At 37.0% G+C, this 12,945-nt stretch overlaps 3 protein-coding genes across 4 annotated transcripts; 2 read left to right on the top strand and 1 right to left on the bottom strand.

The window, feature by feature from the left end:
- Window positions 1-1,403: 1,403 nt before the first annotated feature.
- LOC132301015 (BTB/POZ domain-containing protein At5g17580) lies at window positions 1,404-3,633 on the bottom strand. Its single transcript, XM_059798312.1, has 3 exons — window positions 3,599-3,633; window positions 3,436-3,505; window positions 1,404-3,083 (listed from the first exon to the last, which is right to left on the bottom strand). The coding sequence occupies exons 1-3, from the start codon at window positions 3,631-3,633 to the stop codon at window positions 1,446-1,448; spliced, it is 1,743 nt and encodes a 580-aa protein (XP_059654295.1). The 3' UTR covers window positions 1,404-1,445.
- Window positions 3,634-5,488: 1,855 nt separating this feature from the next.
- Window positions 5,489-7,445, top strand: LOC132299250 (uncharacterized). Of its 2 annotated transcripts, none has more exons than XM_059795760.1 (2): window positions 5,489-5,893; window positions 6,866-7,445. In XM_059795760.1, the coding sequence occupies exon 2, from the start codon at window positions 6,873-6,875 to the stop codon at window positions 7,143-7,145; it is 273 nt and encodes a 90-aa protein (XP_059651743.1). In that variant the 5' UTR covers window positions 5,489-5,893; window positions 6,866-6,872; the 3' UTR covers window positions 7,146-7,445. The 2 variants fall into 2 exon arrangements, with proteins under 2 accessions (XP_059651743.1, XP_059651742.1); XM_059795759.1 differs by having other exon boundaries at window positions 5,490-5,862.
- Window positions 7,446-7,583: 138 nt separating this feature from the next.
- On the top strand, window positions 7,584-12,883 carry LOC132299249 (pentatricopeptide repeat-containing protein At1g08070, chloroplastic-like). Its single transcript, XM_059795758.1, has one exon. It carries the CDS (start codon window positions 10,559-10,561, stop codon window positions 12,437-12,439), a length of 1,881 nt encoding a protein of 626 aa, XP_059651741.1. The 5' UTR covers window positions 7,584-10,558; the 3' UTR covers window positions 12,440-12,883.
- Window positions 12,884-12,945: the final 62 nt, after the last annotated feature.

The raw sequence follows: 12,945 nt of genomic DNA, 5'->3' as shown, positions 1-12,945 counted from the left end.
TGATTTATTTGACGATCATGGTAGATATCGACGCCTAGTTGGGAAACTAATTTATCTCACTATCACCCGACCTGACATTTCATATGCAGTTAGTGTTGTAAGTCAGTTCATAAGTGTTCCGAGAGTACCACATTGGAATGCTGTTCTTCGAATTATTCGATATCTCAAACAAGCTCCAGGTTTTGGATTACTATATAAATCTAATGGTAATCTTAATGTGACAGGTTTCACAGATGCTGACTAGGTTGGTTCTCCCTCAGATAGGAAATCAACTACAGGCTATTGCACACTTGTTGGTGGAAACCTTGTTACATGGAAAAGTAAGAAGCAAACAGTTGTAGCACGGTCTAGCGCTGAAGCAGAGTACAGGGCGATGGCCAACACCTCTAGTGAGTTAACGTGGATACAACATTTTCTTGAAGAACTTGGGTTAATAGTCAAGACTCCTATTCCACTGTTCTGTGATAACCAAGCATCTATTCACATCGCATCCAATCCGGATTTTCATGAAAGAACCAAGCACATTGAAGTTGATTGTCACTTCACTCGAGAGAAAATATTGAGTGGAAACATTTCTACTCCATTCGTAAAGTCTAAAGATCAATTAGCTGATATGTTTACTAAGGCTCTTGGTCATAATCGGTTAAAAATAATTTGTTCCAAGCTGGAATTATATGATATATATTCTCCAGCTTGAGGGGGAGTGTTGAAACACTTATATGTATATATGTGTTTATGCTGGGGTCTTATTGTAATTAGATATAGGGTTTGTGGCCATTATGTAATTAGGCCTTTATTGTATTGTATATAACTCCCTTTATGTTTTAGGGTTAAAAATATATGAGAAAATGGGCTAAGCAATTTAGTCTCTCTCTCTCTCGCTGTCTCTCCTTCTCTCTATATCTCTATATTTAATATATACAAACCTTCATTTCTACAGATAATATGATTAATAACTACTTAGGGACTTCGAGAAGAAAAAGAATAAACATTGAAAAAAAAAAAAAAAAAAATTAGACACATTTGCACTTGTTGGATGATTTGTTTAGGATGGACATACCGACGTTTGATTGGTAAAATGTGTAGCAATAGAAGAGTGACGAAGAACAAATCTACAACAGCAATGTGAATCACATCAAGGGTTTAGTTACTTCCAATCAATAACACATGGGCTATAAAGTGATCTTGAACATAAATATTTCAAGCCAGAGATCTCCTAGCATAATGTTGACCAATTGACTTAACCACAAATAATAAGAACCATTGAATTAGCTTTCCAAGTTCACATCAATCAATAAATTAACAAGAGCCGATGAAAGTTGCAGCAAGTCAAATGAACTAGTTCTGTTAGCAGGTTTATTAGTGAAAGATTGCTGATAAAATAAATAAATAAATCCCTATAAGTTAAAAGCAAGAGCAAGAAAAGAACTACATGTTCATAGTCCTCACCTTGGATGCACCTTCTTCTTCTTCTTCTTCACATGACAATTATTACAATCATGCATACTGCTGCTTATGCACCCAAACTTCCTCTTCATTTCCTTCCACATGCTACCTTTCTCCTTTTCCACTCTACTGGAGCAATCACTCTGAATCTTCCTCCTCATTTCATGACACTCACTCTCTAACTCTATCACTTTGTTGCTCATTTTCTCCATCTCTACCCTCATTTCCTCCTCACCACACCCTATCTTTGCTCTCTTTTCCTCCTCCTCCTCCTCTGCGGCTTCCTCTTCCTCTAATTTTCTTAATCTGTCATCCGAACCCTGCACCTCCTTCACGATAGTGTCCCTCAGCTGCAACTGCCCCACAAACAAGATCTGCACCACCATTCGCAGTGGCAATCGATCATTTTGTGCAGCGTGTTCACAAGCTTCCGGGGACAACTTGTGGCAATCCAACACCTGACACACCTCCTCTCTCTCCGACTCTGTTAGATACCTATGCTTGTCGAGGTATATGTCAATAGCCCTGTAGATTCCGTCAGAGTTTCTTTGGGTACCTGCTGATGCTGAAACCGACATCTCTGCGAGTGATAGGAATGTGCTCATTTTCAAATCTATGTCACTAGCAACCTCTGCCAAGAATTCATCAACAAGTTCCGCTACCATGATTAATCCAGACGCGTCTTGCCGAGTGTAGTGACAGTAGAAATTCTTCAAAATCCTCCTAACACACTCAGTATCGTATTGCATTTCCTTGGCATATCCTTGAGAAGGTATTAAGAGGTCCTTGACTGTGGCCTGGTCTAGTTGTTTCCCAATCCTGGTCTCGAATCCATTTCTGCAGCCAGAGCTAGCTTCCAAGGCTGTTGCAAACCGTAGCATTTCAAACAACAATGTGCAAGGAAGAAGTCCTTTCTCGCCAGGTAAAAGCCTTTCTACTGTTTCAATAACTTCTCTTTGAGAGTTCCTCTTGTAAATTGATATGTCATCCTCTCCGGTATTGCTGGAAAAAACCCACCTTTTCGCGTACTGACAAAGAGATGCAGCCAGGTACTCTAATGGGACTTTGCGCTGATACATTGCACTGATAATAGCCTCATAAAGCCACAGAGAAAGTGTTGTCAGATCCTCGGATTGCCAGTCAAGAACAAAGAGCCGCCTCCTCACGTTTGGCATATAGTCATCATTTTCGTTGTCCTCAGTATCATCGTTAGATGTGAACTTCTTGATTGGTTCTCCAAGGAGGAGGGGATTAGCCTGTGCCTTTGTGATGATGGACTCCACACAGGCATCAACTAAGCCGAACTTCACTGCTTGTTGACGAATGTTTTCTATGGTCCTCAGAGCCTTAATGCATTCGTTCCAACTAGGGAGAATTCTCTGTTCAAAGACGGTAAGAGCCTTCTTTAGTAGATTATTGGTGCTATGTTTCTCAGTCATCTCGAGGCAGTGAGCAAGGCAAGAGAGGGGAACAACATTGTCAGTCGACACGTCCAATTCAAAACCATGGCAGAATCTTGCTACAAGCTCAAATGTTTCCGGATCAGCAGGGATGTCCCGGAGTGTATAAGAGAGATCTTCGTGAGGATTCTCTTTCAGTATTACAGCTAGTTTGGCTGATTTTGCAGCCAGAAGATCCTATACATGTGTATGATAACAATTAGAACATTTCTTTAGAAATGTTTGGTTTGTCACTCATAAAATAGTTTTCAGTTTAAGAAAATTGTATAAAACTCTGTTTGGTTCAATTTTCTGAAAACTATTTTCTAGAAACTCTATAAAATGACTTGTTTTCTATAAAATGACTTGTTTTCGAATTGACTTTTAAAGTTCTCTGAAAACAAATTTTTTATTTTTTTTTATTTTTTTTTTTTTAGTTCTTGAGAAGTATTTTCTTAGTGACAAACCAAACAGATTGAAGTCCCTGTAAAATCCAAAAGTTCAAAAAAAAGAAAAACAAAGATTTAGTATTAGAGAAGAATGCTCTTACCCTGTCCAAAGTGAAGGGTACTCCTCGTATATGGACCTGAAAATCAGATGAAGATGTAGATTTTGACGACCTGACACATGGCGGAGAACAGCTAATTCAGTACCAATGCAATGAGAGGATGAAGAGAGACACCAGAGAGATAAGGAGGTTCAGAAGCATTTACCAGGATGATGATCTTTTGTATTGTGTACTGGCCATTTTATGGTGAGTCTTTCTCTGGGTAGCTGAGGAAAGGTGGGAGAAAGTTGTGGTTCTTAGGCTCACTCTACAACAAGTACAATGTTGCTAAATAGAGTTGGTCACTCTCACTTTGAATCTGCAAAAAATAGAGCATCAGAATTGATTTAATCAGTTCTCTTCCTCGTTTTTCTGTCTTTTAACTTTGCTGTGCATCCTCATGGGAGAATTGGCTCCTGTATAGTGGTGCATCTCCATTGTCATTCGAAATAGGCACTCTTCACCACATTGTGGTAGAATTTGAGAAGCTCCATAAAGGGCTGTCAAGTTGTGCATGGTGCAGAATTGTTGAACAAAATTCTCTCTCATGTTAGAAGAAGTTCTTGTGGAATTATGTGAATATCATGGCTAAGCAATATTTTGATTGCAACTTCTTGCAGAAGGTCTGTATAGATTAATGTGATCCGTCTACATTTCTTCTTATTCCCAAAATAAATTAGGAAAAATAATATAATTGACGATACCTGACTATTGGGTGTCTCACATAGTTGTGGGACTCGCGACGACTGTTGCGGTGTGGTCCCACGCTTTGTGAGACACCGACTAGTCGGTTACAATACCATCGCTCATAAATTAGTATCGTTATATTAGTAATCATAAGTTTATTATTTATTTCAAATCACTTCCTCATATATATATATATATATATATATATATATATATATAATGGAAGTATCTTTCAAAAATTAATTTCATACCACAGAATATAGTACTACAGGAGGATTTATCACAATTTCCAATTAAATGCCGAAATATAATGAATGTTTATGCAAGCCTATCATCAGTTAGTTAAAAGGAATGAGGGAAATAGTTTACTGGCCTATTTAGAGAAATGATGGAGATGAATTGAAAAATATCAAAATGTCAAGCATGATTTTTTTTTTCTTCTTCTTATTTTGTTCTACATCAAATATATTTTCTGAAAGGAAGTAAGTCTCCCTATACATAATTGAAATAAAAAATTTTAAAAAAAATATTCAGACAATGTTAAAAATTCGGAAGATAAATACCCATGGATGGAATGAAACATTGTGCAAGTGTCCGTTTGTTTGAGTATTAATTGAATGGTCAACAAATTTCTTTTTTATATAACAAATATATCCTAACCCAATAAAAAAAGAAAAAAACTCATGCTTTTAGTCAATCCCTGAATATTGTGCATAAAAAGAAGATGTATTGCATTACATCCATTCATAGAGATCATATGTGTGTGTGCGTATTTGTGTGTGTTTATATGCACAAAAAATTTAAGAAATAATGAAAGAAATTTTCAGAAGCTTGGAATAAAATATTGTGTCAAATTAAATGGAGATAATACACTGTATTTAAGAAAGTAATGAATAACACAAAGGAAACTTACACTCAAGTTAGTTAACAAATGGCAAGGGAAGAAGCCTGTGAAACTGAGTTTGAAGTGGTCTATGTGAGTTGCTGTGCGTATATACATAAATAAATAAATATATATATATATATATATATATTGTATATCTCTGTTACTCCGTATTTTGCATAAGGTGGGGTTTGGTATATATATATATATATTGTATATCTCTGTTACTCCGTATTTTGCATAAGGTGGGGTTTGGAACATTAAACGTTCGCCCGGAAGATTTGGAGTTCCGTTATTTTGAAAGTGAGGAAAATACCGAGTCGGATAGATTATTGATAAGCATAAAATAGTGGGACCCTTCAGAGGTCAGGTGCTCCAATCATATATAAACTGTGTATACATACACTCCAAATTATCCAATAGTATCGCGCCACGTTGGCAAAATAAGTAACTTTATCATGGGTCTCACACCCACACAGTCATGATTTGCTTACACACACCGACTCACAAAATAGTCGCAGACGCTTGTCGCATACCGACTCACAAAATTGGGTAAGCATACTCGGCACCTGCACCACTTCCGTTATCTGGTAAATGACCGAACCAACATTAGCCGCAGACCACGAACCAGATACGGCTCTAGAACGCCAGAAATCGACTCCGATTTGAGGATCAATTTGGAGTTTGCTTGGCTACGGGAACGCTGTTGACGTGAAGCTTGGAAGCTTTTAACCAACTTCTATAGCGTAGGGAACAACCCCACACGGGAAGTTCCGCGATAAGGCAAAAAAGAGAGGAACCTTCAGGTGCTTAGGTCCGTACAACGGAGATCAGTCTTGTTTATCGCCGGAGCAGAAATTGTGAGGATCCATTCCGACAGAAATTCCATAAGTATATGATTTTTGTGTGTGAATTTGTGCATGTATATATTTTTTATTTGACGAGTTTGTTGTTCACTGAAGTCGAAAATTTACAGGAAAATCGTTTTTTGGATGTATTATGCGATTGAGATTTGTTGGGTCGAAGAAGCCTATGAACTGTTTGATAAAATTCCTGAAAGACATTTTTGTAACAAGTAGCTGAAGACATCCCATTTGGGTTCATTTAGCTTGCCTTGATAATAACCAAAATTTACGTATGTTGTATTTTGTTTCCATTTTGAGAATTACAACTTGCCAATGTCGTGGTGGATTTGTGTATGACAGGTTAAACTTAGCTGGAGTAGGTGACCTTTCATGGCTATATGTTTGTGTATTTTCTTTTTGGTGCATGATTTTATTGTTAATCGAACAAACGGCCAAAACAGAAATCAATTTTTGAGTGTGCCACGTGAATTTAAAGTTTACATATCCAAAGGAACCACACAAAATGTTTGGTAAAGTTCCTGCAAGACATTTTTGTGCAAAAGAGCTGAAGAAATCCCAGTTGGGTTCTTTTTAGCTTGGCTTGATAGCTCTATTTTTGTGTTTCTCTTTTGAAAACTACAAATCTTATGGTGATGAACTGGTGGTCAAACCTTTATAGAGCAAAGGCAAACTATGGTTAGCATATGGGAAGTAATTTATTGCTTTTGGAAGCAAATTTCACTTTGATTGAAAAGCAATCAAAGTACTTGCAAAATGCTAATGAAACAGTACCATAGTTCTAATTTAAACTTTTTTGAGTTTATTTCATATTGATGAAGTTGTTATGTGGTTGTATCTTGAGCTTTAGAAGTCATGTTTTATGGTGTTTCAATGATTCTTTAGTAAAAACTTTTTTTTCTAAATGCATGCAATGAGCTTTGTTTCTAATGCAAGCTCATTGAATTGTATAGTGCATAAATTCCAAGAAAACTTACTTGCCTTCATGTTATTGGTGCAGTGCTGAAATGGCAAAAGGTCTGATATGGGCAACAGCCGAGGATTTGGCGCGGAATAGAGGACATGTGCTCTCTCTGTATCGCCAGATATTGCGGAGCCTGAACTCCCCTGATTTGCCACTGAACTTGGCGGCAAGATTGGCCAAGAAAGCTGAAGTTCGTGCCATCTTCTTGCTGGCTTCTGAAGAGCGATCCCTCCACAACATCGAAGATCTTTTGGATACTGCTGAGTACTCTCTCTCCCTCTTAAGAAAAGGCGAAATCCCAAAATACATCCAATGAATAATTTACTCATCCATCTCTAAAGGCTCTTTTCACATCATGTCTTGTCGTGGATAGAACCTTGAAAAGTTTTCGGCCTAGATTTTCATATGCATGCTTCTGCAACGTATGATATAAATTCTGATGACAAAGCAAAACCTTGGCTCTTGTTTAATTTGTCTAGATCTGATTATCATGTGTATACATCTAAAGTTATGACTCCGCAGAAGAATTCCTCAAAATTTTCTTTTGGGATTATAATCATTTGATAAATGAATGTCTTTTGATAATTAGGCAAATGAAAGTGCTCTCTTTCCCTTTGATTTATATATGTATAAGTTGGATATTAAATTTATGGTTTTCTATATTTTTTATTTGCCTAAAAGAAGTTATTTGCAACACCTACAATGTTTGTTCTTTATAATACTTTGCCATTCATTTTAGATAATCATAACCTGAGTAATCCTATTGCATTATGTTGTTCCACTAGCACTTAGTATAAGGATCTATAAAACCTCAACATATGCATGCTATTACATTAAACCTAGCTCAATTACAAAATGTTCCCATCAGAGAGCTAGTTATGCTGGGTTGAGGGTAGCCTGGACTTTGGAACCATGTTCAAAGCCTTGATTTAAGGGCAATCTAAACCAGAACCTCCGACACAGATTAATTTGTTATACGTAGTGCATCAAAATAACACCATTTCCCTCTTGGAGTGAATTCACCTCACACATACACACACACGGGCACACCTATTTAATATATATATTTATACTAACATGCATTATACTTGAACTATTGACTGACCTCAGGCTGTTAATGGCACACCTGTCTGTATTCAAGTCTAGTAAAGCTTTTGCTTTTGGTGCCCTTAAAAATGATCGATTGAGATAAAGCTGGGGAAGCTATTGTGCTTCTAAGAGAATGAGTATTTTACTTGTGAATCCTTATTCCAAATATGAATTACTGCAACTAACTATATATTATTGCTCATATAGATACTTGATGCATGAGTGTTGGTGGTTTTAAATGTACTATGATAAAATGTCGTTGGAATGAAATTATGAGTGAGGTTGGAAAGAAGTGACATCATAGTAGGAGAAGACATGCTGATGGGAATATAGTGGTGATCTCTTAGATTATGTTAAATGAAAGAAGAAAGGAGAAGAGGAAGGGTATGCTTAGCTGGGAAAGGAAGAGCCATTAGAGAGCTCGGATGCTGTTGACTCTTTGAGACAATAAAACAGGAATCTAAAAGTTCTTACATCGATGGTAAACATGAATTCTCTTCTTTTTTTAATACATGCAATTTCATCGCTGAGAATATTCAATGAGCACCGAGTATTAATTTGTGAAATATTGGAAAATTACTTTTGAGTAATATTTGGAAAATATTGCACGCTGATGAATCAGTTTCCAATGGTTTATCAACTAATCGCAAGCAGTTGTATCAACAGATGCAGGGATATGCTTTTGAGGAATAGTTATACCATGATTACATTATTCCACTTGTGTTACTAAATAAAGTAGCTGTGAAAGATCTTAAATTTACTTGTGTGATCAAAATATTGTCTCACTGTTTGTTTGTTTTTTTTTCCTTTTCTTCTGTGAGTAAGATTGTCTCACTCTGCTTGTATGTGAGCATTATGTTTGTATGTGAGCATTATAATTAGGTTTCAACTTATATTATTCTCTAGGAAACTTTGTCCCATTTTCTAGGAAATTTTGTCCCATTTTCTAACTGTAAAAACAACATTTTCTCTGGTCATTGCGGAGCAGCTTGACATTTGGTAGGAACTGGGAAAGGATGACTTATATAATTATTAAATCTATATGAGCTTTAATAGGCCCTAGTTGCTTATGTGAACAAAGTTGGAGAGGTTATTTTCTCACTTGCTTTATACCTAGGTCTGCAGTGAATAGTTAGTTGAATGGGCATGAACAATTGTTCAAAGTTTAAGTAAGCATCATCTATGGTCAACCTTATGTGGAGTTTTGCTAGGGCACATACTAATGGAAGGGACAAAAACAAAGCACACAACCAGGTACAGTGGCTGCAAATTGAAGAAATGTGGTGGCATGAGTTGACGATGTTCACGGGTGTAGGCTTGCAAACTATCCATGCAAGGGTGTTTGTTGCAACCGAGTGGTGTTGGCATCAGCAATGGAAGATATTTGATGTTGATGAAAATCCATTAATGTTACTGGTTTTAGGGTGGCATGGGTTGGACGCTGACAAGCTTGGATTGCCAGAAGGAAGCATGAAGCCAGGCTTGGGTTAAGATTTTAAGTTCTAAAAGTTATGATTCTCCTTATATATATCATCCAAGCTCCTTTTTTCTTTCAATTTTTTTTTTTTTTTTTTTTTTTCCTTAGTGGTAATATTTGATCTATATCCTCCAATTATGTGTCACTTTGCTTAGTAAGAAAGCAACATATCATTGTAACAACTTTCTCGCCTGCCTATTTGCAGTGGAGACACGCAACTATCGAGCAGGATGCAAGTAGAATGAGGTGTTAGTCTTCCAGATTGATGGCGACTTCTTTCGAGATGCATGGTAAGAGTAGAATGGGTTTTATAATCTTCCAAATTGATGTAGAGATTGTAGAGTATTATTCGGAGAGTTTGGATGATGCATGGTAAGAGTAGAATGGGGGTTTTAGAGTCTTCACGTTGATGTGGAAATTGTAGAATATTGTTAGGAAAGTTTGAAGATTTTAAAATGTTGGAGTGATTGTAGATAATTGTAGAGGGTAGAGACAATTCTGGAAAGATTAGAAAGTTTCATAGGGTTATGAATATGTGGAGAGTTCAGAGCTAGGATGAGTAGAAATAGGATTAGAGCTTTATTTGTAGACAAGAAACTTCATGGCAAGAGTGAGAAGCTACAAAGAAGAAATAGAAGTGGGACAAGTTAAGATGGTACCAAATTCTTTATCATATATCATGGAGAGGGAAGGAAGAACGAGCCTGTTAGCCAATTAATTTTCTATACTGATGACTGGAGGAAAGAAAATAGGTTCTCTAAAATCACTTACTCCAAAAAAAAATTCACATAAGTATAATACATCTCGAAAACGTTTTTGGACACTTAATATCATCAAAACGAAGAAAAAATTATAATAAAATATATATAACCATTCAAATGATTTTTAATTTAAAATATATTTGTTAATGGATAGATCATACTTATCACTTCTGTTCTAATTGGAATTTGAATTTTGAATTATGAATATTTTTCAGATGTAAAAGATATATAAACAAATACAAAACCAGCGTTAGAAGATAAAATAAAAAAGAAAGAAAAAAATAGTAAACACTATACACTAAACAGAAGTATATATATATATATATATATATATATATATATATATTAAAATGACCCGAAAGTCAATGACCTCCATTTCTCCACTGTTCCTCGTAACCTCCTATGCTCAATCGTCCAATCAAAATTCACGGTATTGGAAAACTCATGAGCTTCTCTTCATCTTTTTTCACAACACCACATGCCCACAACTTTAATTTCCAAAACTTCTCACTCCTTCACACACTTGAATCCTGCAAATCTATACGACAACTCAAGCAAATTCACTCTCAGATCATCAAGACAAGCCCAAATCTGCTAACCCAATTCATATATTCCAAAATCTTATCTATATGTTCTGTATCTCCCGATACAGACCTCAGTTACGCCCACTCCATATTCGCACAATTGTCTCACCCAAACATTACTTCATACAACGCCATTATTCGATGCTTTTCTGGTACCAAAAATGACACTAACCCTTTAAATGTATTGTTGCTTTATCGTGAATTGCTCACAAAAGGCTTGGTTCCTGATAACTACACATACCCTTTTCTTCTCAAGGCGTGTGCTCAATCTCGAGCGCTGAGACTAGGCAAATTGGTTCATGCTCATGCAATCAAGAATGGGTTGGTGTTAGATGTATATGTGATGAACACATTGATGAGGTTGTATGCAGTTTGTGGGATTATCGGAGGTGTCCAAAAGGTGTTCGATGAAAGTTCTCAACGGGATTTGGTTTCGTGGACGACATTGATTCAAGGGTACGTCAAAATGGGGTTTTGGAAGGAAGGTATAAGGGTGTTTTTGGAAATGTGTGAAGTGAAACTTAGAGCAGACGAAATGACGATGGTGATTGTGCTCTCTGCGTGTGCCAATATAGGAGATTTGAGTTTGGGGAGGAAGATACATAGTTATATTCATGATAATAATGTGAAATTGGATGTTTACATCGGAAATGCATTGGTTGATATGTACTTGAAATGTGGGGATGTTGGTTTTGCTCGAAAGGTTTTTAATGAGATGCCTTTGAAAAATGTGGTGTCTTGGAATTCAATGATATCTGGGCTAGCACAACAAGGGGAGTTCAAGGAAGCTTTGGATGTTTTTCGGAAGATGCAAAGTAGAGGTGTCAAACCGGATGATGTCACCTTAGTTGCCGTTCTCAACTCTTGTGCAAATCTTGGATTGCTTGAGTTGGGCAAGTGGATTCATACATATGTGGATAAAAATAGGATCAAAGCTGATGGTTTTATAGGGAATGCACTTGTAGATATGTATGCAAAGTGTGGAAGCATAGATGAAGCCTTTAGAGTATTTGAAGGCATGAAATGCAGGGACGTGTATACGTATACAGCCATGATTGTTGGGTTAGCCATGCACGGGCAAGGAAAGAGGGCATTGGATCTCTTCTTTGAGATGCCCAAAGTTGGAGTAGAACCAGATGGGGTGACGTTTGTTGGTGTCCTCACGGCATGTAGTCACGAAGGACTTGCGGAGGAAGGTTATGAGCATTTTGAGGATATGACGAGGGTGTACAACCTTGAACCTCAAACAGAGCACTATGGCTGCATGGTTGACCTTCTTGGTCGTGCAGGGTTGATAAGTGAGGCAGAGGAGTTCATTGCAAACATGCCAATTGAGCCCGATGCCTTTGTCTGGGGAGCATTACTGGGAGCTTGCCGGATCCATGGAAAAGTTGAGCTCGCAGAAAGTGTAATGGAAAATCTTGTAAAGGTAGAGCCTGAAAAAGATGGTGCGTATATACTCATGTCAAACATATATTCATCTGCAAATAGATGGAGAGATGCGTTAAAATTGAGAAAGGCAATGAAAGGAAGGAACATGAAGAAGACTCCTGGCTGTAGCTCAATTGAAGTGAATGGTAAGGTTCACGAATTTCGGAAGGGTGACAAAGCACACCCAAAAGCCGAAGAGATATACATTTTGCTAGATGAAATGAGGAGTCATTTGAAGGATGGTGGGCACTTGACACTTAGTGATTGAGGAACATAAGGTGAGTTTGATAATTGCCCTCAGCTTGCTGTGTTTTTTCACCATTGAATGAGGAAGCCATAACCAGAAAACTTGGTGATTCATCGCATCGAATGGAAGGTAGGGAATCACAATTCCTTGACCATCATGAGGAAACAAAGATCAGCAAAGGTGCAAAATTTGGCTATGAGCTCCAAAGGAATTCCTTGATGATTCATAAGAATAACCATTTATTTATATGTTATTCGAACACTAATATTTGTTTATTTATCAAGCCCAAGATCATGGCTCGAACAATTTACTAAATTTTGAAGGTAAATCATGCAATACCACTTTATTATTTGTATAACATAATTTTTATACTGGAGTAATTTAAAGGATATTTAGCCATTGTGAAACTTTTTGATAAAGTTCCTTTTCTATATAGTTGTGTTGCGGGAATTTCCGTTTTTTCTGTTTCAACAGCAAAGGCTCTGCTTTTGGGCTTAATGAGAATTGGGCCTTTGTCTCATTTGGGT

The sequence above is a fragment of the Cornus florida genome, unplaced genomic scaffold (assembly GCF_030987335.1).
Source record: "Cornus florida cultivar Cherokee Brave unplaced genomic scaffold, ASM3098733v1 CherokeeBrave_3.0.0_Hap2_Chr03, whole genome shotgun sequence".
NCBI lineage: Eukaryota > Viridiplantae > Streptophyta > Magnoliopsida > Cornales > Cornaceae > Cornus > Cornus florida.
This window is presented reverse-complemented; position numbering and strand designations above follow the sequence as displayed.

Excerpts from the sequence above, each read along its gene's own strand:
- LOC132299249 (XM_059795758.1), top strand. The coding sequence starts at position 10,559 with ATGCTCAATCGTCCAATCAAAATTCACGGTATTGGAAAACTCATGAGC.
- LOC132301015 (XM_059798312.1), bottom strand. The coding sequence starts at position 3,633 with ATGGCCAGTACACAATACAAAAGATCATCATCCTG. Across the intron at positions 3,506-3,598 it reads TACAAAAGATCATCATCCTG|GTCGTCAAAATCTACATCTT; the intron begins GTAAATGCTTCT and ends GCCATGTGTCAG. Across the intron at positions 3,084-3,435 it reads TACCCTTCACTTTGGACAGG|GATCTTCTGGCTGCAAAATC; the intron begins GTAAGAGCATTC and ends ACACATGTATAG.
- LOC132299250 (XM_059795760.1), top strand. The coding sequence starts at position 6,873 with ATGGCAAAAGGTCTGATATGGGCAACAGCCGAGGATTTGGCGCGGAAT.